The sequence below is a fragment of the Syngnathus floridae genome, chromosome 4 (assembly GCF_059516105.1).
Source record: "Syngnathus floridae isolate MCC-2025c chromosome 4, RoL_Sflo_1.0, whole genome shotgun sequence".
NCBI classification, from domain to species: domain Eukaryota; kingdom Metazoa; phylum Chordata; class Actinopteri; order Syngnathiformes; family Syngnathidae; genus Syngnathus; species Syngnathus floridae.
Genome location: NC_142416.1, coordinates 12,480,130 through 12,505,845, shown reverse-complemented (window position 1 = coordinate 12,505,845; position 25,716 = coordinate 12,480,130). Strand labels below are relative to the sequence as shown.

Sequence of the window (25,716 nt, the reverse complement as noted above, 5' to 3'; positions counted from 1 at the left end):
GAATACGAGAAAATGTGCAGATCCGCCCATTGCGTTTTACCTCGAATCTTGCGCTGAAACGATTTGTCGAAGTCGCGCACTTCCCAGAATGGGACCCGCATAGTCGCGGTTTGCCACCCGCGGATTGGCAGATTCGAGGTTTCAACCCCCAACCCCATCCAACACACAAACATCTTCCATTCACGTCCCTATTCAACATGAATAGAGGGTGCCACTGTAGTTTGTGACCCAAGTGAGGTGTCAGTGTGCGTGGAGTGACTGTGCGTGAGCTGTGGCAGACAGCAGCTCTTGAATGATCGTGCATTCCATAACCACTCAAGGGAATAAAGCGGCTGAAGTGAAACCACACCGAGGCCCTCACAATATGAATAGTAGTGATCCTTCATGATTTAGTCAACAGTTCTGTAGTTCATCTGTTGCAGTTTATTTAACAATATGGTATAGAAGTAAGAAATGAGCCTTTTACCAGTTTGTACAGTGTTTTCGTTCTCTCGTATATTTATAGTATTTTGCTTAATATTGGCTTTACAATAGGAGAAAAAGCAAACTCTTCCCACCCGTTCAAGTTTTTTGTAAGAGGAATGAGCCTTGATGACTCCCAAGAGAATCTTGATGGTGCCTCCATTCTTCAAACGCACTTTAGTGTATAATTTAAAGGTTGGATGATCTTTGCACCTCACACCTCAAGTCACTGGTCTCTTTCTCTTTACAATATTTGTATCAAAAAAGCATGACAATTTCTTTTTTTTTAATGTCAAAGTAACAATTTTCTACACCTGCAAAACAAGAGTTTCCAACTTCCAGGCATCTGAGATGGAGGCTGTAAATCTTAGTTTTAGGGGATTTGTGAAACCAGTAGGATGTGTCATTCTTTTAGAGAGTGTGAGGTTTGCATCGGTGTCTTCATGTGCACCTGTATACATGTCTGTGTAAACAACCTGCCACAGTCCATTTCCTATTTTAATACAACTGGGTGCTCTTCATACACACAGAGAAGAGATAGGTCTCAGTCCCTCAGCACATCATATTGGAGCAATGGTTTAACGCGTGACCACAAATGCCAGGAACGACAGCTTGAGAACAGAACAAAAACCTGGCCCGGTGCCGCAACTTAAACACAAAAGGTTGTTTTTTTTCTAATGGTACAAAAGATATGAATAATATAATGCAATTGTACATTTAAAAAAAAAAATGAGGATGGTATGAAATCACACCAAGAACCAACCAAAAATAAATTGCGTATTGAACACATTTGGTCTCAACCAAAAAATATATTCTTTGTGACTTAAATTGCATTTTAAGAAGCGAATTGCAAACCCCGTTACATTTTCAAGAAGGGGGGGGAACCTTAACTAAGGAATATTTCATTTTCACGGGGTGTTGGACTTTTATTTTTTTTTCTTCCTCTACCAAATTCTCTTTTTTGTTTTTACAACAGTTTTATACAGGTACAAAAAAGATCTCAATAGTAGAAAGAACAAACAAAGCCCTCTTAGATAAAGAGTCTGAGGGGAAGTTAGGAAGAATCTAGGAGGGGTCTCAGGTACTGAGACGCGGTAGTTCTTCATTTCTCAACAGAAATGCTACAATCCCTCCACAAACTTCTCTAGAGTGTCTCCTGTAGCATCTCCCACCATGCTCAAGTCGCTATTTAGTACCCCTCGGTTAGGAGGATTGAGCTGGGGTAGCATGGCGCTTTGTTCTGGTGTCCCCAGGTGTCCCTGTTCCATGGACCCAGACAGTGGGCCCCCAAGTCCATGGTGGGGGGAACTGGAGTGGGATGGAGGCGGGTGCTGCGGTGAGGGCTGGGGCTGGTTCTGGATCTGCGGCGAGGGACTGGAATGTGGTGGTGGCTGCGAGGGTGGACGTGGGGATTGAACAGGGGCAGGAGAGCGGACTTGGTTGCTGAGACTGTTGGCGAGGGAGGGCTGGCCAGCAAGCAGGTGGGTCTGGGGACTCATGGGGCTGGGCTGTGCGGGAGAAGCCATCTGCTGCTTGAGGACGGCCTGTTGCTGAGGAAGTTGCTGTTGCTGCTGCGGCAGCGGCGGCTGCTGCGGCTGCTGCTGTTGTTGCTGCGGCTGCTGCTGTTGTTGTTGCAGCGGCTGCTGCTGCTGTTGTTGTTGCAGCGGCTGCTGCTGCTGCTGTTGTTGCAGCGGCTGCTGCTGTTGTTGCAGCGGCTGCTGCTGCTGTTGTTGCAGCGGCTGCTGCTGCTGTTGTTGCAGCGGCGGCTGCTGCTGCGGCGGCGGCTGCTGCTGTTGTTGTTGCTGTTGTTGCTGCTGTTGCTGCTGTTGTTGTTGCTGTTGCTGTTGCTGCTGCTGCTGCTGAAGCATTCGTTGATGGAGCATTTTTTGAGCAGGGTCCATTCCCATGCCCGTCTGAGCCATCTGAGCCATGGATGGTAGCTGGCCCATTGGGCCGCCAGCTGCTCCTGCGCCTGCTTGCATGGCTTGCATCTGCTGTTGTTGCATGCGGAGCTGCGAGTACGTAGCTGCTGTGCCCTGAGCCTGGGCAGGGAACTGGCCAGGGTGTCCCTGAGGCATCACTCCCTGTTGCGGTTGCTGCTGTTGCTGTTGTTGCTGCTGCTGCTGCTGTTGTTGTTGCTGCTGCTGCTGTCTTAACAGTTGCCGACGATAGAGCTCTTGAATCTGCGGATTGGTGTTGTGTGCCGTGTTCATCACCTGCCCTTGAGCCCCCATCGCTGCCATACCCTGAGCAGGAGGCTGCTGAGACTGTTGAGATGGCATCCCTGGCCTCTGCACAGTGCCTCCCGGCATGGCCATGGTCTGCATTGTGGGCAAACCTGGCTGCTGACCGGGTTGCTGCGGTTGGTTGGCGTGGTACTTGGCTGTTCGTTGTTTGATGAAGGCAGCCATTAGCTGAGGGTTTGATTTGAGGATGTTGAGGACTTGCTGTTGCTGCTGAGGTGAGCTGGGAGACTTGAGGGTACGGAGAAGATCCTGAAGAGCATTGGGGGCTATGGCACCAGGTCTCTGTGGTGCCTGTGGCCTTGCACCAGGCTGCTGTGGAATGAGCATCCTCTGGCCCGGAGGTTGCTGTCCAGGGGCCATCATGGTTCGCTGCATGGTCATGGCCTGTTGGGGGTTCTGGCCTGGAACAAGGCCTTGCTGTTGAGTTTGTGCAGCCTGTATGGGCCCGGCAGGTCCAGGCCATTGACCTGGGGCCATGTTTGGTTGCATGACCTGTGGTCCCCGAGGTCCTGGTACCATCTGCATGGGTGCTTGCATCGGTCCTGCCATACGCTGCTGTGGCTGCTGGGGGTTCATGGGCAAGCCATTCATGTTGACCAGATAGTTCTGCTGGTTCTGTTGGGCCTGTGCCATCAACTCAATGTGGCGTGCCATCTTGACAGCAGCGAGAGGAGGCTGCTGCTGCTGCTGCTGCTGCATTTGTTGTGGCTGAGGTGGCTGTGGAACAGGGGACGGTTGCTGATGCAGAGGGGAGGCTTGGGGCCCTGGCTTACCCTGGGGCACAGCCGCTTGAGGCTGTCCGTTTCGAGGTGCGCTGGGGAACGAGGGCGACATGACACCTGCAGAGTTGGGGGTCTGAGGCTGACTGGACAGCGACTGCTGTGGCGTCTGGGGTGTGTTGGGCTGGGTATGGGAAGTGGGAGTTGTTGGAGCAGCTGACGCCGGCGGGGACGGTAGTGGCATGGTTCTGCCTTGCATGGTAGCCATTCTTCTCTTCATTAAGTGAGCCTGCTGGAGTCTGTGTTGCAGCTGCTGGTGGCGAAGCTTGTGCTTGATATTCAGGCAGAACGGCACCGGACACTTATTCTCCTGACAGTTCTTTGCATGGTAACAGCATAGAGCAATAAGCTGCTTGCACACAGGACAGCCACCGTTTGTTTTCCGCTTGCAACACTTGGTGTGCTGCACCACTCTCTTCATCTTCTGGCAGGACGGCAGAGAACAGTTGGCGTTGCGGCACTGACAAGCGTGGACGAGAGACTGGATGCAACGCTGGATGCTCAATCGCCGGCTTTCCTGTGGGCTCTTTGAGGCCTCGCCACTCTGGCTGTTGCTGTCATCATCCAAGCCGAGACCCCATTTCACCATCTGGTGCTCATGACCCTTTGCATTATAACAATTAATACAAAGGTCGAAGTCCTGTGAAATGGAAGACAGGGACAAGGTCAATAACATGACTATACCCCTAAATTTGTAACTCTTCAGCACTTGTTTTTTTGTTTTGTTTTTTAAATAACTACAGTGTGTGACATCTATTTTAAGTACATAAAGGTAACGACAGGAAAAATCTAGGTGAGTATGCAAAACATGCATTTGTCACAAGGGTAACAGACCTCGCACACTGTGCAGTGCCAACGTGTCTCGACGTGATGCTTGCATTCATTGCAAGTGTACACAAAGCGGTCTTGTCCCTGGTTGTGCAGCTCAACGAGCATACACATGGTGCTCCACTTGCATCTCCTGAGAGAGCTGAACTCCCAATGTTTGTCCCTGGCCAAAGTCAGGAAAGCATCACGGCCATCCATCAGGTCACAGGAGAGCAAGGGGTCCGGGTCGATAATCGGGGGCAAAGTGTTGACCATGGGCCCGGAGTGGAGGTGGATTACAAAGAACACCTACAGCAATCAAACAACTTTCGTGTTAAAACATACACCCTCAATGGCTGGTCCATCATTGATGGTCAAAAAAACAGTACCTACGCTGTAAACGAGTCTCACTCACCTCTTTGTGCTTCTCCATGGTAGCATAGAGCTTCTGGGACAAATCATTCGCTACATTCGGCATTCCGGGCTTCTTCTTGTTAGCTCGACTCATGCTGCTTTTGTTTTTATTTGTCTTCTTGTTGTTTTTCTTCTTAGCATTTTTGCTGTCACTTGGGGTACCCTGAGAGCACATGAAAGAGTAGCATATAAGTAGACTCACCAAATTCACACTACTCTAGAATAAAATATTACAACTAAGTTTAAGATTGTTGACAAACCTCTGGCGTTTCAGAAGCAGCCGTGTTCTCCTCTTTTTTTCTCTCTTCCTCCTCCTGCTCGAGCTCCTTGATACTTTCTTCCAGAACATTGGGCCAGAAGTCTCCTTCGAAATAGGGCAACTCATTGGCGCTGGTTAGACGGTCCTCAGTTGCCTGTTTGAAAATATCCTGTGTAGAAGACACAAAGCATTAGTAATTTACTTAAAATGTCCATCATACATACAAAAATGGCAAATGTTGCAAGCGGTGTGAAACTCGCCACGGAAACTGCCAAAAATAGTGGCAAAATCATGTTGAAGTAATTATCTCGTAGATCTTTTACCATATCAAACTTCCCTGACCCTCAGGTCCTTCGATACTAGCTTTTTAGTAATACCCAGCGTGAATGCAAAGACCCACAGCAATACTATACTGTTTGTTTTATGTTAACTCTTATTATTTTATTTTGTGATGGTCATTATGTTCACCTTGTAGTCGTGCAAGATTCTTTCTCCGAAGGCCTTGTCCAGCATTTTCCGATACCAGTCCTGAAGCCTCTTAGGTTTGGGAATCTTCTGCTCGGGAGGGTGACAGTGGAAGATGTAGTCATCTCCCTCACTTGGTGGACACGCCCAAATGTGACCTTGAGCATAGCTTCACACAAGCACAGACCAAAAGGTTACACCTGAGAACCGTTTGTGATTTGAACAAAATATATGTAATCCATGTGGTGTGGTTACCCGAGTTTCTTGGCATATTCCAGATAGCCGATTAGGATCTCATGGTACACCGCTGTTCTCAAAACTCGAGGTTTGAAAAAGTGAATACTGTCAAGGTATGATATGTAGACTCGTCTGTGAGGGTAGAAAATTGGAGATTCGGATCATTCAACCCACAGAAAGCCTCAAACCACAAATTAATCATCCCATGTACAGACCTAGTGTTGGGGAACGGGCATTCAGAGCCGTACTCCTGGACATGCATGCCAAAGAAGCACACATCGACGCCATCAATCTCTTCAAAGGCAAAAAGTGCTTTGGTTCTGTAGGGAAAGGTCTCTGGCATCTCACCCGTATCCACAAACCTGAAATCGTCAAGGGAAAACAATTATTGAAGGACGTGCGATTATAGTAAAATGGAAAAAAAAAAGTGAATTGTGTAATGCGTGCAGCTCATTTTCAAGTGTTTTGCATGTAATCACATCAATCTTTAAAGCACAATTGAGTTTCAACATTTGGTGATTTCAATTCTGTTGCCATGAAGTTTCTTGGGGTTAAAAGAGCATTAAATTGCATTTCCCAATTAGTGCACATTGGTAAACATGATGATGCATTGTTTGAAATGTGTAATCGTTTTATAACTGATGAGGAAAGATGACTTAGTTACGTGACAAAGCACGTTTTTTGAAAATATTTGTTTTGGCTCCTTTTAAACTACATAAAGGAAGTTGCCCATTTTACTTGCTGCAAACAAATTATCTTACATGAAGTGAGTCTCAGTGTGCTTGGTGTAGCTCCCTCCACGGTAAATTAAAGAATCACCGCCTACATAAATTTTAATGATCATCAAATGAGCAGTGATTCCATAATTTTCTGTGAGGGCTTGTAGAAAATGTAGCGCAGCCAACTGCTCATTTGTACCTTGGTCGGTCGGGAGTGTTCTCACCTCGCTTTCATGCCTTGTTTAACCTCCACCGTTTTGTCGGAGCTTGCAACCACTCGCACAAACACCTCTCCAGCTTCCGGGTGGTTCTGTCTCTTCAAGAATTTATTCACACGATCCTCTATATACATTCCGAGTCGTGTTGACTGTAACCCTACGGTATGTCAAACAAGGAAATTTGGGAATTTTGGAAGGGAAATTGAGATGTTCAATTTGTATCAAGGATCGTGCACACTCACAGGAAAAACAGAACGATTCAAAGAAAATGATACCAACTTTTTGCTGAGAACTTGTTATCCTTCCGTGTTTTTCCACTCTTCTTCAAGCAGTTATCACAGATGAATCTGTTGATTGTGAATAGTTAGACAAAACAAAATAGAACGAGACATTTTCAATTACGTCGATTATGAACAGGTTGGATTTCTCACCCAGATGGCCAAATAACCTCATAGTGCAAGACACATATCTGGTGCATCTTCCGCCCGCAATCTTTACATTCAACAAACCTAAAGAGAAGCAAACATACAACAAATTTACAATGATGACAAAATCAGCATTATGGTAAAGGCTAGCGGACATTAATTGCCTTTTAACAAATGCCACTCTTCACATATGCATACCTGTGAGAGGATGTACTTGTTTGGAAGGACGTAAGACCTTTCAAACAATAAGATTCTTATTGTTTTCTTGGGCGGCAAGATGAGGTTAGATTTTTTTTTTAATTAAGAGAGGGGGATCACGTTTTGAGAGTTCGCCATTAGGTTGACTACAGAAGTGATGCAACTAACTTTGTACTGAAGCAATATCAGCATGAAAAAGTTTAAAGGGGAGTGTGGGTTTGTGTCTACTTACGGCTCAGGTTCCAGTACATCGTTCTTCTTTTTTTCAAACTGGTCTTTTGATATCATCCTGACAGGGAATGTACAGCAGATGAGCGAGAAAAAGTGAGCCCGACATCACAGTTCCGACACATCAAGTCTATGAGCTGCTCGTACTTTCATAATGTATGCAACTGGGCCACCTGTATGTTTGTTATTCATCTGTTTACTTACGTCTGTGGCTGTGCAGGATCATCCCCTAATGTCACACTCTCTCCCTGAATCTCATTGAAGCACTTCTCACAAAAATGGTACCTGGATGAATGAATATGTTGCATTGAGCACATTAAGTAGAGCCGAAATTGAAATGCCACAAGTTCCTAAACGAACACCAAAACAACCTTTAGATTATGTCCACAATTACTTATGGACTTGTAAAGTTGTGTAATGGCGAACTTTTCTTTCTGCAATTAGTTAAATGATGGATATAATCCCTGCTGCTTTCTGATCCACGCGCAGTCATTGGAGAAATTGACTGTCGTTACAGGATTGATACTGCAGGGGGTGCAATGGAACGTGGCTCAAACTACCACGCAGAGGTTGGGGTGTATAAGGGAATGAATGGAAGTTATTTGGGTGTTTTAGTGCCATTATTTCCCACTGATGTTGAAGCACTGTGAATTATTCTCGATTGTTTATCAATGTGTCGAACTTTTCGCCATGCTCTCTCATCACTGCAGTTGTCTGGTTTGAAAGGTAAGTGGGTAACACGGTGTAGGGTTTTCTTTTCTTTTTTTTTTTAGGTGTGATTCAAATTGTTCCAACACAGAAATGGTCTGATGATGGGTTACCTGTTCTGGTAACTGTAATATGTGCCTCCAGTTGGGATGGTGCAGAGCTGTTTCCCGTAACAACAGAGGGTTTGTGGGGAAAACTCAAACTGCAGAAAAAAGTGGCAAAAAAGAAAGGTGAAAACTTCTCAAAAGGGATTTTTTTTATTTTGTGTACTTTACACAAAATATGCTAATCTTTGACATGTCTCATATTCAGTTTTCTTTGTAGAACATACCTTCCTCCCGCAGCAGTAACCCAGGCTTTGCATGACGGGGTCAATCTCGGCCTCAAAAACCTCGGCCAGCTTGGAACAACACTTGTACACGCGGGATGTCTTGCGGTTGTACAGCCACGCATTGTTGAACATCAGCCAGACATCATCAACGTATTGCCATGGATCCTGGTACTGGCCTGTGTCCAGCTTGCGTTTGATTGTGGACAGATCTATTGGATTTTTAACTATGTCAAAGTAGTCCTACAGAGAGAGAGAGAGAGAGAGAGAGAGAGAGAGAGAGAGGACAAGTCTTGGGTTACACGCTTGATTTTACATGGATGAGGTGGCTTACATGCAAGAGTTCTATCAGCATAGACACTTTGTGTTTATCACCCACGCTGCGCTCAAACATATGACGGCAGCCGAAACAGAAAGTACTCAAGGTCTCCTGGGATGGAAAACTCACAAAAGCTTGTAGGCAGTTAGCTTGGCAGGCTTTAATTACAGCGTTGCCATCTCTTGCCTGCTTCTGAACCGCTCAACTCCGCTCTCAATAAAGTCAAGTCACAGCCTTTGCGATTAGCAAGTGCCACTTTATCAGATTGTGATTAAAACGCAAATCACTAATTGTTCAGTACTTTTTCAAGGTTCCCCTTTTGCAATATTTACAATAAATTTCATTAGTTTGTACTTCAAAAGCATTCAGTAGCAATACAATTAAAATGGGGCAATACACGTTTTTTATATTATTGTTTTTTATATTATTGTTATTTCAAACACTGCGACACAAATGATGCCGCTTATTTGTGAAATTTCAAAATTCCATTTGTGCCATGTCAGCTTCTCTTTCACAAAATGCTTTTTTTTTTTTTTTTTTTTTTAATAGAACAGTTGGTTGTTTGGAATCCATTATGCTTCCACTGCTTCAACATGTAACGACTATGCAACATTACATTAAACAGTGATTAAGTTCCACATGATAGGCTGATTCTGAGCATCCCTAAAACACTGCATGTCAGTGGGCGTGCATTTTCACAGTTGCATGTTTATGTGTGAAGCATGTTTTCGTGCGCTACCTACTGGAATACACAGGAGCATCGGGTCTACTGGCTGTCTGAAGGGCAACGACTCGGAATCCTGCCTATAGAGCGATTCCAACGTTGGCATCAGAGCCTGCCGCAACTCCTCAGGCTTGAAGACTGAAAGAGAGAGATTTAAAAGAAAAATAATAATAAAGTTACTTACAAGTCCAAGGAAAAATGATAACATCTGGTGGTTGGTGAGTTTATAGGTACTGGATTTACACACAATAATTCAATGTTTTGGTCAATTTGCAAAACTGTTTTGTTTTCTTTTTGCTCCAGAGCAAAACAATCTTCATCCTTGGTTTCACCGACTGACCTTTCTTCCGAGAGGGCGAAGAGGAGGTTGTTCTGTTGGTTCCTTCCACTTCCTCTTTTTTAGGCTCTGTCTTCAGTTCCATCTTTTTCTCCTCTACTTCCATTGTCTCTTGCTTTTCCTCCGTCTCCTCCTTCTTCACCAACGAGGAACTCGAGTCTTCATCAGTCTACAAAGAAGGACAACAAGTCATTAGTTTTTTTATATGCACCCTTACAATGTAAAATACTCTGAGGTAAAAGAAGCATCTCAAGAATCAATTGAGAGGCTTGTGGGAAATGTAGATTACACGCACCTCCATTTTGGGTTCAATTTTGCCGCCAGCGGCCTCAAACTCAAGCTTGTCATTGTGTGGCTCTGTTTTGACCTCCTTGACAGGCAGGTCAGCTGCAACATGCTGCGAGTGCAGGTCCGCACTAGCAGCTGAGGCCGGCGTGGGCACCCGGTTATCCAGGCTAGGCCCTGGTTGAGACAGCTGTAGGGCAAAGAAAGAAAAGTGAAGCTGTGATACACAAACCGTGGATCAACTGAGCAGTTGCATGCGTAGCTGAATGTACAGCACAGATAAACGCCTCCCACATGAATTTCACGGTTCCCCTATAAAATGCAACAATCCAGGTGTCATGGATGCTACAGAGACTGGTGAAATGCAATTATCAGACAGCGAGGTGAAGACGATGGGACGGGTTGGCACATGAGAGCGAGTTTGCAGGGGTCAGAGTGGAGGGCATGCGTAGGAGCTCAGGCTCACCGGTGTGGTGGGGGGCTGAGGCAAGGGCTGAGGCGGGGGCTGCGTCTGTGCTGATGAGGGGATCTCCACTTGTGTTTGGGGCTGAGTTGGGCAGGATGGGGTGACACCTTGGACAGACGCAAGGCCAGACAAGGTGGGAGTGGCACTACGGCTGGAGGACTGAGGGAGGGGCAGGTTAGTGCCCGCCCCAGCCGTGGAGGCGGAGGAGGTCGCAGGAGGAGGAGTTGAGTGCAAGGGGGTTTGGGAAGAGGCTAGCTGAGGGCCCAGCGAGGGACCAAGTGCATTCATGGGGAGGTTAGCACTCGGCTGCTGTTGCTGCTGGAGAAGACACACGCACGCACGCACGCACACACGCACGCACACAAAAGGAAGGCGGACGAGCACACAGTAAGCAGACAAACCAAGTAAACCGATCAGACAATCACCACGCCACACAGCAGCATCAGCTTTTGGCTTAGAGAACACCTTGCAATGGGAACAAATCTAATTTCATTTATGAATTAGTGATTAGTATGTTTGATTAAAGGGTAAATCCTGATGCCAAACTTCAGAATACTACAGTAAATGCAATGATTTGAAAACCAACTGTAAGTTTCAGGCATCAGCCACAACAAGGATTTACTATTGACAGCACCAAATGGCGAAATACCTGACCAGGATTCTACCTTTGGCCACAATGCGGAGTGGGATTTAAGTTGGTAAGCCGTTTTAAAGGAAAAAAATTATGTATTTAGAAGCGGAAGTTTCATATCCAACGAAAAAGGAAAAAGGGGTGAGGCGAGAGGTGAGCGAAAGAGGGGGAGAAAGATAGACATAGAGAGGGGGAGCAAAAGAAGAGATAGTAACTGCACCAAATGAGCTTACGGCGTGGTTACGGCCATTTTTTGTTGTTGTTGAAAATATCATTCGAGTACATTCTTTGATTTATCGTTCAACCTTACTCGACTGATCCCTTAAAAATAAGTGATTATGGCTTAATTAAAATTTTTAGTATCAAAGTTTTCTCAATTCTGTCAATTAAGTTGGGGGTATTGTGTGCATAACATAACATTATGCCCATTTTATCAAATGGCTAAAACTTTCCAACTTTTTGTAGAAAGGTTGTTGGAATTTGAAACGCTTGTGTACACCACTCATTTAGGCCTCACCTGAGTAACAGCAGCCTGTGCTGGTGGCTGACCCATCCCAGCTGCCAATGTGACATTCATTGCCCCTGTTGCAGAGACGGCAGTCGATCCAGGAGGGAACTGAGTCTGAGCCATAAACTGTCCCTGGCTTGCTGTCTGGCCCACCATGTTGCCACTGTTGTGACCAGTGATCATACCCTGGGCTTGAGGCATCCGGGAGGGTGACATTCCCACCTGGACAGCAAAAGCAGACAGCACTAATAAGACACTATTTTTCTTTTTTCAGGCAAAGATCATTTGCATACATAGCAGTTGAATAACAATAATGAGAGAGTGGAATGCAAAACATTATAAATGGTTTCCCAGCCCTCCTTACCGCTGGAACGGAGCTCATGTTCATTTGTTGAGGGTGGTTCATTGGAGAGGCAGCGCGAGCCCCCATCGTTGTTTGCGACATTTGAGCGTTGGGCAGAGCCATGTGATTAAATTGGTTGATTCCTGTAGAATAGAGAACAATTAATACTCAGTAATCAGCACCCTGATGCAGTGTAAAAACAAGTGCCTCAATAAGTTCATTCTGAATGAACTGAATGACGGCAGTTTAACCGATTTTTTTGATTAAATGTAATGACAACAGTATGTCCAAAATATAAGACATACCTTGTGAAACTTGCATGCGGTTCATGATTTGATTTGGCATGTTGGGCAGAGGATTAGGTCCATCTAAACACAATGAAAGACACACAATCAGAATACTTTTTTTTCTTTTTTTTTAATCGGTAGCAGATGAGAACTGTCCATAGCAAAATACAGCTAAATCGGAACACTTGACATTTCATAATCTTATAATCCTGTAATATTTTTTTATACTTACTCTGTGGCCTGGGGCCCAAGGGGTTGGGCTGTGGGAGACCTGGTTGCTGGGCACCCTGGGCAGCCATGGGTGCCTGATTGATAATCTGTTTCTGTAGCCGTGAGCGCCGCTTCTCTTCCAGTTCCTTTTGGATTTTATATATTTTTTCCGCAAGGAAGTGATAGTATTCATCCTACACAGAAGTTAACATGAATATCATATCAACCTAACTTTGGTGATTATGAGGCAGGGTTTTATAAATACATCAATAATTGGTAATTTGGGCACCTACCCGGCTATTTGCTGACTCGTACATGTCCCCCTCCACCTTTCTAGCATAAGCAACTAGGTTCTCCATCCGTCTGTCCTTCAATGCTGCCGGGTCAGGGGTAGGAAATATGGCTTGCACTCTGCAGTGGAACATGGGAAGTGAGAGCAATGAATCTAAACTGCATCCGAGCAACAGTCAAGGAATGCATGGTTACAGCACACTACTGAATACGACACAATTTGCAGGTAACGCAATTATTCTGTGTAATGAAATTGAATTCAAATGAATTCAAATTTTAGTTAATAAGTTCTAGATAGCGGCAATAGCTTTGTGCAGGGATTCAACAGCTTGAAAAACAGTTGCTCCAAAGCAGCAAATAACAGAGTTGTGTCATCAGCATAATATTGCAAATTTGCAGCAGACACAATTTGATAAGTTGTTTACGTATATAGATGACAAACAATAGGGGGCACAATACAGAACCCTGCAGCCCCCCGCCTTATGAACAGAAACAAAAGACTTAAAATACCATCTCCAGTAAAGCTATACACTTACAGTTTGTGTACGAGGTGATTGCGCAAGTCCTGGGTGACATGCTCATGCCAGGCTTTCCTAGTGCCAGTGGCGGAGATGGGTGCTGCTGTGGGTAGGTTGCCCAATGAGCCTACACCTGAACCATCTGACAACAGCTGACTAAAGATGGAAGAAAACAGGTGAGAAATTACATAGAATACATTTTTCAAGTGTTAAAATCATGAAAATGTCAAGCTGCAGACAAGCAAAATTATGCTGACTTGTTAGTGTTGAGTGTGTTGGGAAGAGAATCAGTATGCAGATTGGACTGTTCTGAAGACGTCACACCCATTGCAGCACCTGTAAGGGCCATCTGGTTACCTGCAACGACACAATGTTTTTAGCACTCTCTGTCAGCACAACTGGAAAGAATTGTCAGAAGCTAATCATAACAAAACAAAGGGGTCAGACATTACCAAGTGCATTGATGGATCGCATCTGTTGAGGAAGCTGGGCCTGAACATTCTGTGCACCTGTAGGCTGCCCTGGACCTGAGCCCTGCTGGGACTGGGCCTGCCCAGTGGCTTGGCTACCATAAGGCAGCCCAAGTGCTGCGTAAGCTCTTTGCATGGAGCTGGGGTCAATGGGGGTTGAGGTATTGATGGTAGGGGCACTCGACTGGCCCACACCAACCGTAGACATGGAATTTTGGAGACTTGTATTGGGGGAACTCAGCATGGCTAAAGAAAAGTGTCAAAGCAGCATTCAGTTAATAGTTGTACTTTGCACGTGGACATTTTGAATGACAGTGAATAGAACAAGTCTACAAATACATTAAATGCAAGCGATTTGTGATACACGTACAATATGAGACCAAGATAGATTGCAGTATTTTAAACATCTTCCACCATTAATGTGGTTGCACACCCTCTTGAGACTAAATGCGTGTTCAGAATTGACCAGTCGCATTCAGTTTCTTTAATTCCTAATTTTGTTACCTTTCGTTTTACAAAAAAAGGCATGGTCAAATGATCTGAGCACTTGTAAGAAAAGAATGCAGGATTTTTTGAGCTGTTGAGGAAAACTAAATGTAGTACATATATGTTTGTGGGCAGGTTCCAATCCAAATATTGTTAATATGCAAAGAGCCTATTGCTTGTACTTACGCTGCTGTGTGCGCTTATCACTGGCGTTCTTCAGCGGCAGGCAGACCGGACAGTCATGCCGTGTGCAATTCTTCCAGTGGGAGATTATTTGTCTGGACGATGCACAGTGAGCCACTGCGATAAGAAACAAAGGAGCAGGGTCCATACTCAAATAATGATGAACATATTCAAACTATAAATATATTGAAAACTTTTTCTGGACAGTAACAAGGTAAACGAGCATAAGCAAATGACCATTAAAGCAAAAAGTATAGTCAATTGGAGTCAGGACTAAATTTAAGACGAAAAACATTGGATGAAAACTAAACACACCAGTGAAACGCATTGGGGTGTGGAGTCAAGAAGCCAGCGATGAGCTGCAAAACTGCTTTGAAACTACGGACTGGAGTATGCTTTGTGATCCACATGGGAACAACACTGACAACCTCACGGAGTAGATAACTGCATCATTTTCTCTGAGGACTATCCCTTGAACCAGGAAATGTTTGCTGCTTCCCCAACAACAAACCCGAAACCACCAGTGAAAAAGAAATACATCTACACAAGACCACGGGACCTGATCGCAGCCAGTTGGGGACTTTAAAAAGGCTGGGACCACGGCTGGACCTCTCATCCTCACGGACAGATTGTGCAACAGCACAAGGACTCGGGAGTACGCGTGTACAACAGACTGGATTCGGCACCGTCATGGATGCTGTTTACAAGAAAGTGCATGTGGACCGGGCACAACGCAAACGTGAACCCCTTGTTGTAAGCGTTGGTAAAATAACAAAAACTGCTTAAAATACATTGCCAGTCTTAAATACTCCAAACGTACCCTGGCATGACTTCCCAGCTTGGCAGTGGGTCATGTGGTTGAGGACGTTCTTCATGGTGCGACAGTGAGGTAGGGCACAGGCCCGCACCTCCCCATTGGCCTGCTCCCTTCGCTGGCACTTGTGTGCATGGAGCAGCAGGACCAGCTGCTGCTGGATCAGCTTGCGCTTCTCTGGGTCGGCTGTTGGACCCGCTGAAGGCACTGCCACACCTCCGCCGCCGGCCAGTGGCAACATGGCTGCCTGTAGCTGTGGCTGCTGCATAGGTGAAAAGGACAAGTCAGGCAAATTATTTCATATTGTCACGCAACCACAAATCCCAAACTTAAAAGACATACAATTAGATTTTGTAGTTCAGCAGTTTTGGGCCGTCACACCATAATGCTTAGATACAATGTCGCCACAGTTATTTTGGAAAAAGTACTTTCACTGATTGTTGGATTTTAAAAGCAAGTTACTTCACTGTGTGAATTAAGAATTAATAGTCATATTTTTTATAGTGAAGATGAATTTCCGCCCTATTTTTTGGCAACCACAACATCAGCCATCTCACTTAATGGGTATGTGGACTAACCAATAGATTTATGATAAAAATAAAATACCCAAGTGTTACTTAAAAAGCATCAGGTATATGCTTAATAATTTTAATATGTTTGTATATATGTACTTGTCACTAAAACAGTCAGTCAATTTTACAACATGAAATGAAACTACATGGCAATGCACCCAACAATGAATTATTTCTCCCACCCCTTGTTTCTAGAAACGTAATGGCATGATAGGTGACAAGCACGGACCATGTTTGGCACACTGTTGACAGCTGCCCCCTTGAGTTCATTTGGGAAAGGTGGTAGATTGTTGGCGAGGGCCGACTTGTTCTGGAGCTGCTGCTGAGGGTTGAGCTGCTGGCCAGGGCCTGCAGCAGCCTGTCCATAGGACTGAGCCACAAATGGACCCCCATTGCTACCCAGGCCAATCTGAAAAGACATCAAATATAAGACATCTTTAAGACTCATTTTGCAGCAATAACTTCACAAGCAGCAACAATGGCCCTGAATGTCCCACTGTTTCACGTCTCGTACTGATTCTGAGTGACATTAACGAAGGCTGAGTAAAATACAAATGATACAATTTATTCCAATTGAGGTGAAGATATGGGGCATTTGCATTCCGTTACGCCATTCGGATTCATTCCATTCGAAATACATGGCTCAATCCAAACCCAGCTAGTGTGTCTTCAAACGAAAAAGTCGAGTGGGCAGTCTGTAATGCCTAAATGCACCAGGGCCGGTTGCGCCATGCTTTTGTGAATGCGAGCGCTCCAGGAAAGCGACTCAAAAATGTGCACACACGGTCCTTTACAAGAAGCTACTCTGCTAGTGGCAAAGTACACATCCAGACTTGGATATTTATTTATATGTGAAGGATTGAACCTGATGCGTGTCATAGTCTGGCTATTGTCTTCTGTGTGACGGCTAAAGGCGCCGCGTGCCAGCTCCCTGGCGGATAGTTGGAGCGCTTTCATTGTATTCGATTTGGAAATTACGGTCTCACATTATTTCAGCTCAAATACACAATATGAGACCGGTTCTTAGTACAACATTAACTGCAGCCTGACATTCAAATCGCCTGTATTGTCATATTTTTATTTGGGGTGGGCGAGTATTGATATCAGGCCGATACGCGGACGTATTTCAACAAATTGGCACGACGGCTGATACCAGTATTAGAAGCCCTTTTGTGGCTGCTTTAGGATTGGGAACCAAAGGCATACATGTTTGCCAGATGCCCATAATGATGCCATATCTGCATATGTATAGAGATAGAAAAATAATGCCATTAAATTCATTTTAATGAGAAATGCTATATTTGTGATATACAGCGATCCCTCGTTTTCGCGAGAGATGCGTTCCAGAACCGCCGCAAAAAACGAAAATCCGCAAAGTAGAAACAGTATATGCATTATTTGGTATTGAAAATTCCAACACATAGAGTTTCTTGTAAGTCAATTAAAAATATGATTCATCTTGGCCAACAATGCAAAGTGTTCAACTTCAGAATTACTACAATACACTAACCCAGGGAACATCATACATAGCGAAACCAAAGTGACTCACCGTTGTGGCATGAATCTCCAGTTGCATTGTGGTCCAATACATAATATTAAAGCTTTTTAAACCCTCCCCAATACTTTTACGCGACATAAACCTTTCTTATTCCCTTAATAACCATTCCCACACTGTTCTGTGCATGTATTGTACCTTTACAGTAAATAAAAGAATAAACGTGATATTGTCACGTGTCGTCCTGCACCGGTTGGTGCGCGTGGCTGGCTGGCTGCCGCCTCCTGCGCTTGAACTAAGTCAGATTCGCGGTGACGCACATTGCTCAGAGGCACTCCCCACACGATCAGGGCTCATTATCGTTGTACCGAATCCTGGACGGCAGTGCTTTTTTCCTACCTGCGCGGCAGCCAGCCACGCACCCCGCGCTTGTTCTCAGTGAAACAAATTGCTCAGAGGCACACCCCGCGCTATCACCATGTATTTAAACAGAGAAAAGTTGTATCGAACATCCCTGATTTTGATGGAAAACCCTTTCTTTAGGTCCACTGGCATGAACGTGTGAAATATTGCTTCTCAAAATTAGAACGCAAAACTAGACTTTCAAAACTGCTGTTATTTTATGCCTTGCAAATTGCGCTACGGACCATGACATTATGAATGTTGTCAGGTGTTAAAGCTTTTATGCGTGTGAAATGCATGCTAGGTCAACGTCAACCTTTGGAAGAACTCTATAGAAAAAGTCTTATCACAGCCAGAAAGTCACTCAAAAGCTTGTGAAGTGGGAAGGGGTGCAACTTACCTTATTCATGTTGCTTGCTTGCTGTGCTGCATTAAGTGTAGCATGTGCAGCCATCTGCTGTCCTCCCTGGGTAAGAGTGTCTGCCAAAGCACTGCTTGCTCCCGATGCAGCTCCTTGCATGGATTGTCCCTGGTACTGCATACCAACCACCCCTGCTCCTCGCCCTCTTCCAGCACCAGGCCCAAGTCCCCCATTCATGACCTGCCCAGGTTGGGGCTGCCCACTCTGCGTCAACAGCCCGGAATGACCCTGGCTATTATTCATCAAGGCCTGATTGAAGCCTGGGCTGTTCAGACTCATTGTTGAAGCATTGTTGTTCTGCCCTGCTACTCCGGTTGGTGTTCCTGCTTTCTGGGCTTGAGGCGATGGGTGATTGTTGGGAGAACCTTGGCCAAGGGGGCTCTTCCCCATAGGTGTGCCAAGCTGAGGCCCCATGCTTCCAGGTTGAGGGCTACCGGAGCTCAACCCTACACCCGTCATCGTGGAGGTGCTCCCAGCTCGTAGAAGCTCGGAGAGCTGCTTGTGTTTTGCAGCTGCATCTGGGACCGTAGTAGTGCCGCCAGGCCCACCAGAGCCAGGTGCTGTTCCACCATTTGTAGGCATCCCACCCATAAGGCTCAAGTCTCCACCATTGGGGATTAACTCATCTGGAAGGTCATTTTCGAGATCGTCCCAAGACAGTGATCCAAGATCTTCAATTGAAAAAGAAAGAGAATACTTTATTATCTTAATCTGCATTCTTCAGTTGAACAATTGGATATGATACATCTTAAATGCTAAATAATCAATATAAAATTCTTCTGAATCTGTAAATGCTATGCAGTTTTAAAACATCTACTTCTTAGAACTGGGAAACCACAATCCAACATGTCCAGGGAGAACCTGTGATTTGTTAAATGTAGGATGCATATTTTGACTCCTACTACCTATTTATACTCACTGCACCTCAAGTAGACTTGAAAATAAATGATGGTGGATTTATAGTCCTCATTATAAATATGACACCCCCATAGGGCCTGTGCTCACAACATAATCATTCCATAAATGTGATTGCAAATGAGATATTTCAATGTGTTCACACACAAAATATATTTTTCTAGTCTTCCTGATTGTGGACTAAGCTTGTTTTAGGCTTAAAGGGACTATCAGTCGTTTTGCTCACTCGTATGTCTCAGTCCCTCCTTTCAAAGCAGCAGACACATTGATGGCCAGCAACACCATTCATTTCTCAACAGAGATACACACACACTCCAAGCTTGCCTGCAGGCGCTTTGGCTGTGCACCAAAAATGCAAAGCAATGTTTTGGTTGGGTAGCACATCATGCAGAGGGACAGAAGTCTTAGGAGAAGCCACAAGGAAACTGTTATGTTTGTTCGTTTTGACTGACTTCCAACGCAACCGTGCACGTCATGATCACGCAGAGATATGACGCGACAAAATTCTCCACTCACAAAATTTGCTGTTGCTGTACTTAACAGGTGAAGCGCATAATACCTAGTCACTCACTCCATTCGATCGGTTACAACGGAACAAATGGCATGGTTTGTAACAAAATATCCACCAATAAGAATGGATTGGATGGCCAGCGATTGGCTGGCGACCATACAATTACGCTGAAGAGATTAAATTTATACCGTAATATACATTTTAGGCCATATCGTTCAGCCTTCACTTAATTTAGAGAGCGACAATGTCCAAGTTTACATGGACCCCCATTCTGATCAAGATTTTGTTCCAGACAAGGTGGTTGTTGATGTCAATTGATGATTCAATCAGCGAGCATGAGAAAACATACTGTGCACATTTGTGACGTCAGTATACGAGTTTTTGTTATTCCCGAAAGCTGCTGTCCGTCTCAGTTCATCATCATACAACTAGCCTCGGGTCTTAAAAATCAACACGAGCAAACAAACTTAACTTGACGTAACAGCGTAAACAAGAAAAATATCTGTAAAAATTGCAGTCAGAAACGCTTCAATAATTTCACCATTTTTTAAAAAAAAAAAAAAACATTTTTCTTCCCTCAACCACAGGTGCCAAATAAACGGAATATTTTTTTTTGTATGAGGTGAATATGAAAATACAAAATGCCAGTGTAGCTCAGCTTATATAGAGTGGTACCTCTACTTACAACACCTATACTAAAAAACTTTTTGAGGTACAAACCGGAGCCTCGCTATTTTTCTGCATCTACTCACAAACCAATTTTCGACTTCCGAACCAACGCATCAGCCCCCCCAACACACACACACGGCTTGTCCCCTTTGCTCTGTCATTCCCTGTTCATCTCAGCGCATTAGCAGTGTAAGAAAAAAAAGTACTATAGTTGAGTCTCCTAAAACTATCGGTATGAAACGCGAAATCATAAAGGAGCATGACGAATGCATGCGTATCTCCGAGCTTGCGGCGGAGTATGGCCGGTGTTGTGGCAAAGTAGGTATCCCCTGTTGCAAGAGCGTGCACACATTGAGTGAAAGGCAAAAGCAGTTGCCGAGCGGCAGACGGTACCATCTTATTTTCAATAAAAACATGAAGAACACACTTTTGTATTTGTCAATTTTCATCTTTAGAAGCTAGGTTCTCTTTTCCACTTTTTTTTTAGGTTCTCACTCGCGTTCTGCACGAGGTGCATTCAATGTCCACACATTCAAAAAACTCATTAATTGCACCAAAAAGCAATGAGGAGTATGTGAGCACATTGCAAAGACCGGTTGGTACGTGGAAGTATACAATAATTTATTGGCATGAGCTTTTCTGTGCCTTCTCAGGGGTATTTTTAGCAAGTGTAGAAAATTAGAACAGGTTGCCCCCTTCCCCAAGCAAAGCTAGGAGGTCAAAAATAAAGTAGAATTTATTTTTTGTTAAAAGGTTTGAAAAAGCAAAAATAAAACTGTTGTTTTGGTTTTCTGTGAGCTTTACACAGAGTAATAGGGCAAAATGTGTGACTTTTGGGATTGTCTGGCACGCATTATTTGCTTTTACATTGATTCCGATGGGAAACGTTGCTTCTACTTGCAAACTTTTCTACTTACAAACCCAACCGCGGAACGAATTAAGTTCATAAGTAGAGGTCCCAATGTAATTGTTTTAAATCAGTCCACTAATAGCAAAAATGCGAGTTTAATTGACAGCAAGTGAAATGCATACTTCTTTAAAGAAAGCTGATAAATGTGTTTTCCAAAAAAAACTGAGTGAATTGGGGTGCATACAACCCTCAAATGAATTAAAAAAAATTGAAGGCATAAAATAGTTACACTTGTTCACTCCATAGCTAGTCAATTGGAGAGTCAAGGCAAACAGTGCAGTTGCCCTCTTTTCGAATGGCACCTCTCTTGCTTTGTGGTGTGGAGACAAAATAATCTTTTGGATGTATTTAATTCGAACACATGCATCACTGGCACATAATCAATCGGTGTTAAAGTAACATGTTATTTGATTATTTATATACCAGGCTGCAGAAACATGTACCAAAGTGTTTAGTATTTTCTTGTTGTGTTGGCGTTGAGGGGTTGTAATGAGCAAGTACATTATTAGCAATCGATAATTCTGTGTGCTCGTCACGATTTACTGGTATTTATATGGTTTGCTATAAAATTCCTTGCTATTCAGATATTCTCCTGAAAATTCTATTTAATAATTCAGTAATTGATTAAAAAAAACATTTTGCATGGTTAAGGGTACAGGAAAAAAAACATTTCCACTTGATGAACGGCCAAATGGTTTTAATTTTTGGATAATCGACATTTTTCACTTGAATATGAACTGTGCTTAGCAGCACTTTTCTAAAAATATTTAGATTTTAGACAAACCTCATTTAGATATTTAAAAAAAATAGATTTTTATGTTTTGTACATGCGAAGAGGTTTTTGTTGAATCAATGCAATTTTATTTTGTCCAGTGGTTGCACAAAACAAATTCTTCTGAATCAAGATAGTAGTCTCGTTTAAAAGTAGCTATAGATATAGTCCACTTTAAAATGCCTCTCATTGATTTTATTTTGTGCAACCACTTGAAAAAATAAAATTTCATAACTTCAACACGGCATTTTTTTTCCAAGTGTAATCCATGGGATGATATTATATCACAACAACACTTTTTAATTATGTTTGAGTAAATTGTTTAATTTTTCACAATTTTTAAGCCTTATTGTACATGCTTGGAGATTTTTTTTAACCATTCAAACTTGACAGGCTTGTGAGCAGCACTCTTCATTGTGGTGGATCAAATTTAGAAGAGTTTTATTTCGACTTTGCAGGACTATAAATGCCCCTTTAGTAAAAGACAATGTACATAACAAGGTGGTGTGCCACAAGGTTTTACTTTGTCATGTAAAATGTTAATGGTTGTTCGTCTATGTGCCCTGCGAGTGGCTGCTGACCGGTTCAGGGTGTACCTCGCCTACCGCCCGAGGACTGCTGGGATAGGCTGCAGCATCCCCACGACCCTCATGAGGTTTAGTGGTTTGGATGATGAATGAATGAATAGAACTGCATTTTTACCGAGGCTCAATTAAGGTTGGGAAACTGATTTAAGAAGCGTATAGAGTAGTTAAACGTGATTCACTGCTATCAGTTTAGTAACGCTGAATTCTTCTACATAACATTGGAAATTAGGATTTATTTTAACCAGGATAAACACACACCTTTTATTTTGCTCCCATTTATTATCTTAACTCGAAGACCCACAAAAGACATGTTTGTCACCCAAAAAAAAAAAAAAAAAAACCAGCAACGTTTTAAAATGGCCCAATATGGGCGTCTTAACTTAAGGCATACCTGTGCAATAAATGTGTCGCACTGCAAAACGCTAATGATGGATGGCCACGGGTAACCACTGTATTATCTTGGAAAAGGGGATCCAAACAGATTTTGTAAACATTATTTAAGAGATATACGCTTTTAGTGCAGATAGAAACTGTTCAAATGTTTCAGTTAATAAAAAACGAATAAACACGTGTTGCATTTCTGTATCTGTTTTTCTGTTCGGAGGATAAATGCTCCGAGCTACGAAACAACACTAGCATGTAAACTGCAAATGGTTATGCACGGACAACACCCATACTAAGTAAACATCTGCAATTAAACTGTCGCCAGGTATTCATTCGGAAATACTGTGAGTGTTACTTACTACGAAGCATTCCAGTACACATGCACGGCCTGTCAACATTTAACCCAGACCGCAAGCGTGTTGACGAATGTGATCAAAAGGTGCTCATACCAAACACTATAACGGTCATGGCATTTAAACAGGAACATTTGCGGGGCCTTTACCTGGTCCATCAGACGCCGATAGGGCAGGTGAACTCAGTTTCGGCCGCTTGGAGCTCGGAGGTCCGACGTCCAGCAGGTTTTCAGCCATGGTTACCTTCTCCCACTGGTCAGTTTCGACAAGAACCGCAATTATTGTGTGACAGGCTCGTTGATCGCTCAAGCCCAAAGCTTTCCGGCTAGCACATTAGCGAGGTGACAGCCTGCTAACGTTAGCTAACCGACTAACAGCTAGCTTGGACGCCAGCTATCAGCTAAGTTAAAAGCTAGCGTTAGTTAGCTCCTCCGTGCTGTGTCTTCAAAAGAGATGCAATAGCGCCCCGCTCCGCCACCGCCATTCACCCCATGATAATCCAACACCCAACACCCACATTATTAGCATTAAATAACCCCAATTAAAAGATTCCCCATGAAAAGATCGAACTTGAAGACGTCAATCCAATGAATTCAGGTGAACTGCTGCATTCCGATGAAAAGGTCGTAAATTCTAAATGTTAAAAGTACCCATTTTGCGTGACGTCAAAATTTCTTCATGCAAAAAAAAGCTAGACGCTCCACAAAAATGCACGGGTGCACAAAAATGGGCGGATTTTGCAATTCACTTCGAAAGCCAAGGTCCGATGCCAGCTTGCGAACGGTAAACAATGCTGCTCCCGAACGGCGACAGGGCTCAATCGCCGCACTCTGAAGGGGAAATCGGATATACCGAGCGTTTCTGTCCGACGACCACCGATCCAATTTCTCCTTTTTTTCTGCACAAAATGTCTCCGAGTCGATGTTAAGATTTCATTTTCGGGGGGAGGATGCTGTCATACCGCGGAAAGCATGCTCGATTTCAACGTTAAACCCAGTGTTGGACCGAAATCCCTATTCCGAGCCACAACAAGATGGCGGCTGTTGATTCCTTCGATACAAAAAAGTTTTTTTCTTTTCCAGATCGGCTGTGAGGGGGAGGGGCCGCGCAATCACGCCCTACGTGAGAACATCGGTTCGACCACGGGCGGCGCTATAGGACTGTCGAAAAATACATGCAAGTCATTACCTGGTGGATCCTTAATTGGGCGAAAAGAATCCAAAACACTCTAAATGCTCACCTCTTTACACGCATTTAGTATTTTTGCACAAAAAGTTCGGGCTATTCGGCTTCCAGGTGAAATTGCAGAGTGAAACTAAATACATTATGTTTCTATGAGGACTTGATTTGACCTCTAAACTTTTGAACTTACATGTCTTTTCAATCTACGTTTTGCATGACCAAATTCACAACAGGCTTTTTATTCAGTACAAGAACCAATAAATGTTGTGATTTAATTAAAAGTGGTATTTAAACAGTTTTCTTTATAAAGCATTATGACACTAGACCAAGACACCTAACAATTAATCAACAAATCAGATTTGTAATTGCCAGGTATCGTTGATATCACCACGTCATTGTGTTTTCTCTGGAAAATGGCCACAGAAAAAGCAACTGAGAGAGTCACCGAAGGGTGGGACATCCTTAAAAGGTTTCATACGTTAAACATCTGCTGTGAATTTTGAAATTCAACTTGACATTGACCAAAGTATGAAGGTACTGAAGCAATGAACTCTTGGACATCTGCATTCAAATGTGCAAAGGTCAAATAAAGTTTACTTGTAAGGATTATTGTGCATGTTTGGTTCATCCTGAATTTACACCTGGAAAGCTTAATATCCTGCATTTTTTGGGTTTTTTTGGGATCATGTGTTTAATATTTTTAGACATAGTAACTACCCATGCTTACAAAATCAAGGTTCTTTTCACCTTAAGAAACTGATGATGAACCTGACAAGTCCATGTAAAAAAAAATATTCCAGCAAAATTAAGCATTTACAGTTGCAAAAAAATTGGCTACAAAGTGTGCTTTCTTGGACCATGTGACCATACCATGCACAAACCTCAAAATGTCATATGTTGATAATTTGTCATTTGTTAGATGACCATCCTAGCCTAACTAAAATAATGACTCTGAAACCCATTTTAGGTTCCTGTCTCACCAGTTGAGAATAACTATTTTGGAGGATAATCTCATACTTGTACAAAATATAATGTTAGGTTCTTAAAAGGGAAGTCAGCCCCAGAATTTTCTTTACAATATGTTCTTATGTGCCCCCACTAGTCTAAACACAACATTTTGATTATTATCGCAATGTCAAATATGAATTAAACAGGCAAAATCCACCTGTTTTTATCCA

At 43.6% G+C, this 25,716-nt stretch overlaps 1 protein-coding gene across 3 annotated transcripts; it reads right to left on the bottom strand.

Annotated features, from left to right (window-relative positions):
* Window positions 1–400: 400 nt before the first annotated feature.
* On the bottom strand, window positions 401–24,426 carry crebbpa (CREB binding lysine acetyltransferase a). Of its 3 annotated transcripts, none has more exons than XM_088372310.1 (31): window positions 23,506–24,426; window positions 18,235–18,926; window positions 16,167–16,346; window positions 15,372–15,627; window positions 14,555–14,668; window positions 13,865–14,128; window positions 13,670–13,769; window positions 13,431–13,568; window positions 12,897–13,014; window positions 12,626–12,797; window positions 12,412–12,474; window positions 12,128–12,249; window positions 11,773–11,985; window positions 10,625–10,942; window positions 10,169–10,348; window positions 9,877–10,042; window positions 9,556–9,674; window positions 8,497–8,736; window positions 8,279–8,367; window positions 7,662–7,742; window positions 7,462–7,518; window positions 7,038–7,115; window positions 6,886–6,953; window positions 6,613–6,763; window positions 5,885–6,031; window positions 5,688–5,801; window positions 5,436–5,601; window positions 4,969–5,136; window positions 4,710–4,871; window positions 4,322–4,603; window positions 401–4,127 (listed from the first exon to the last, which is right to left on the bottom strand). In XM_088372310.1, exons 1-31 carry the CDS (start codon window positions 23,591–23,593, stop codon window positions 1,584–1,586), a joined length of 7,650 nt encoding a protein of 2,549 aa, XP_088228436.1. In that variant the 5' UTR covers window positions 23,594–24,426; the 3' UTR covers window positions 401–1,583. The 3 variants fall into 3 exon arrangements, with proteins under 3 accessions (XP_088228436.1, XP_088228437.1, XP_088228438.1); XM_088372311.1 differs by having other exon boundaries at window positions 10,625–10,939; XM_088372312.1 differs by lacking the exon at window positions 10,625–10,942 and having other exon boundaries at window positions 23,506–24,425.
* Window positions 24,427–25,716: the final 1,290 nt, after the last annotated feature.

Excerpts from the sequence above, each read along its gene's own strand:
- crebbpa (XM_088372310.1), bottom strand. The coding sequence starts at position 23,593 with ATGGCTGAAAACCTGCTGGACGTCGGACCTCCGAGCTCCAAGCGGCCG. Across the intron at positions 16,347-18,234 it reads AAGCAAGCAACATGAATAAG|ATTGGCCTGGGTAGCAATGG; the intron begins GTAAGTTGCACC and ends ATGTCTTTTCAG. Across the intron at positions 8,737-9,555 it reads CGATGCTCCTGTGTATTCCA|GACTACTTTGACATAGTTAA; the intron begins GTAGGTAGCGCA and ends CTCTCTCTGTAG.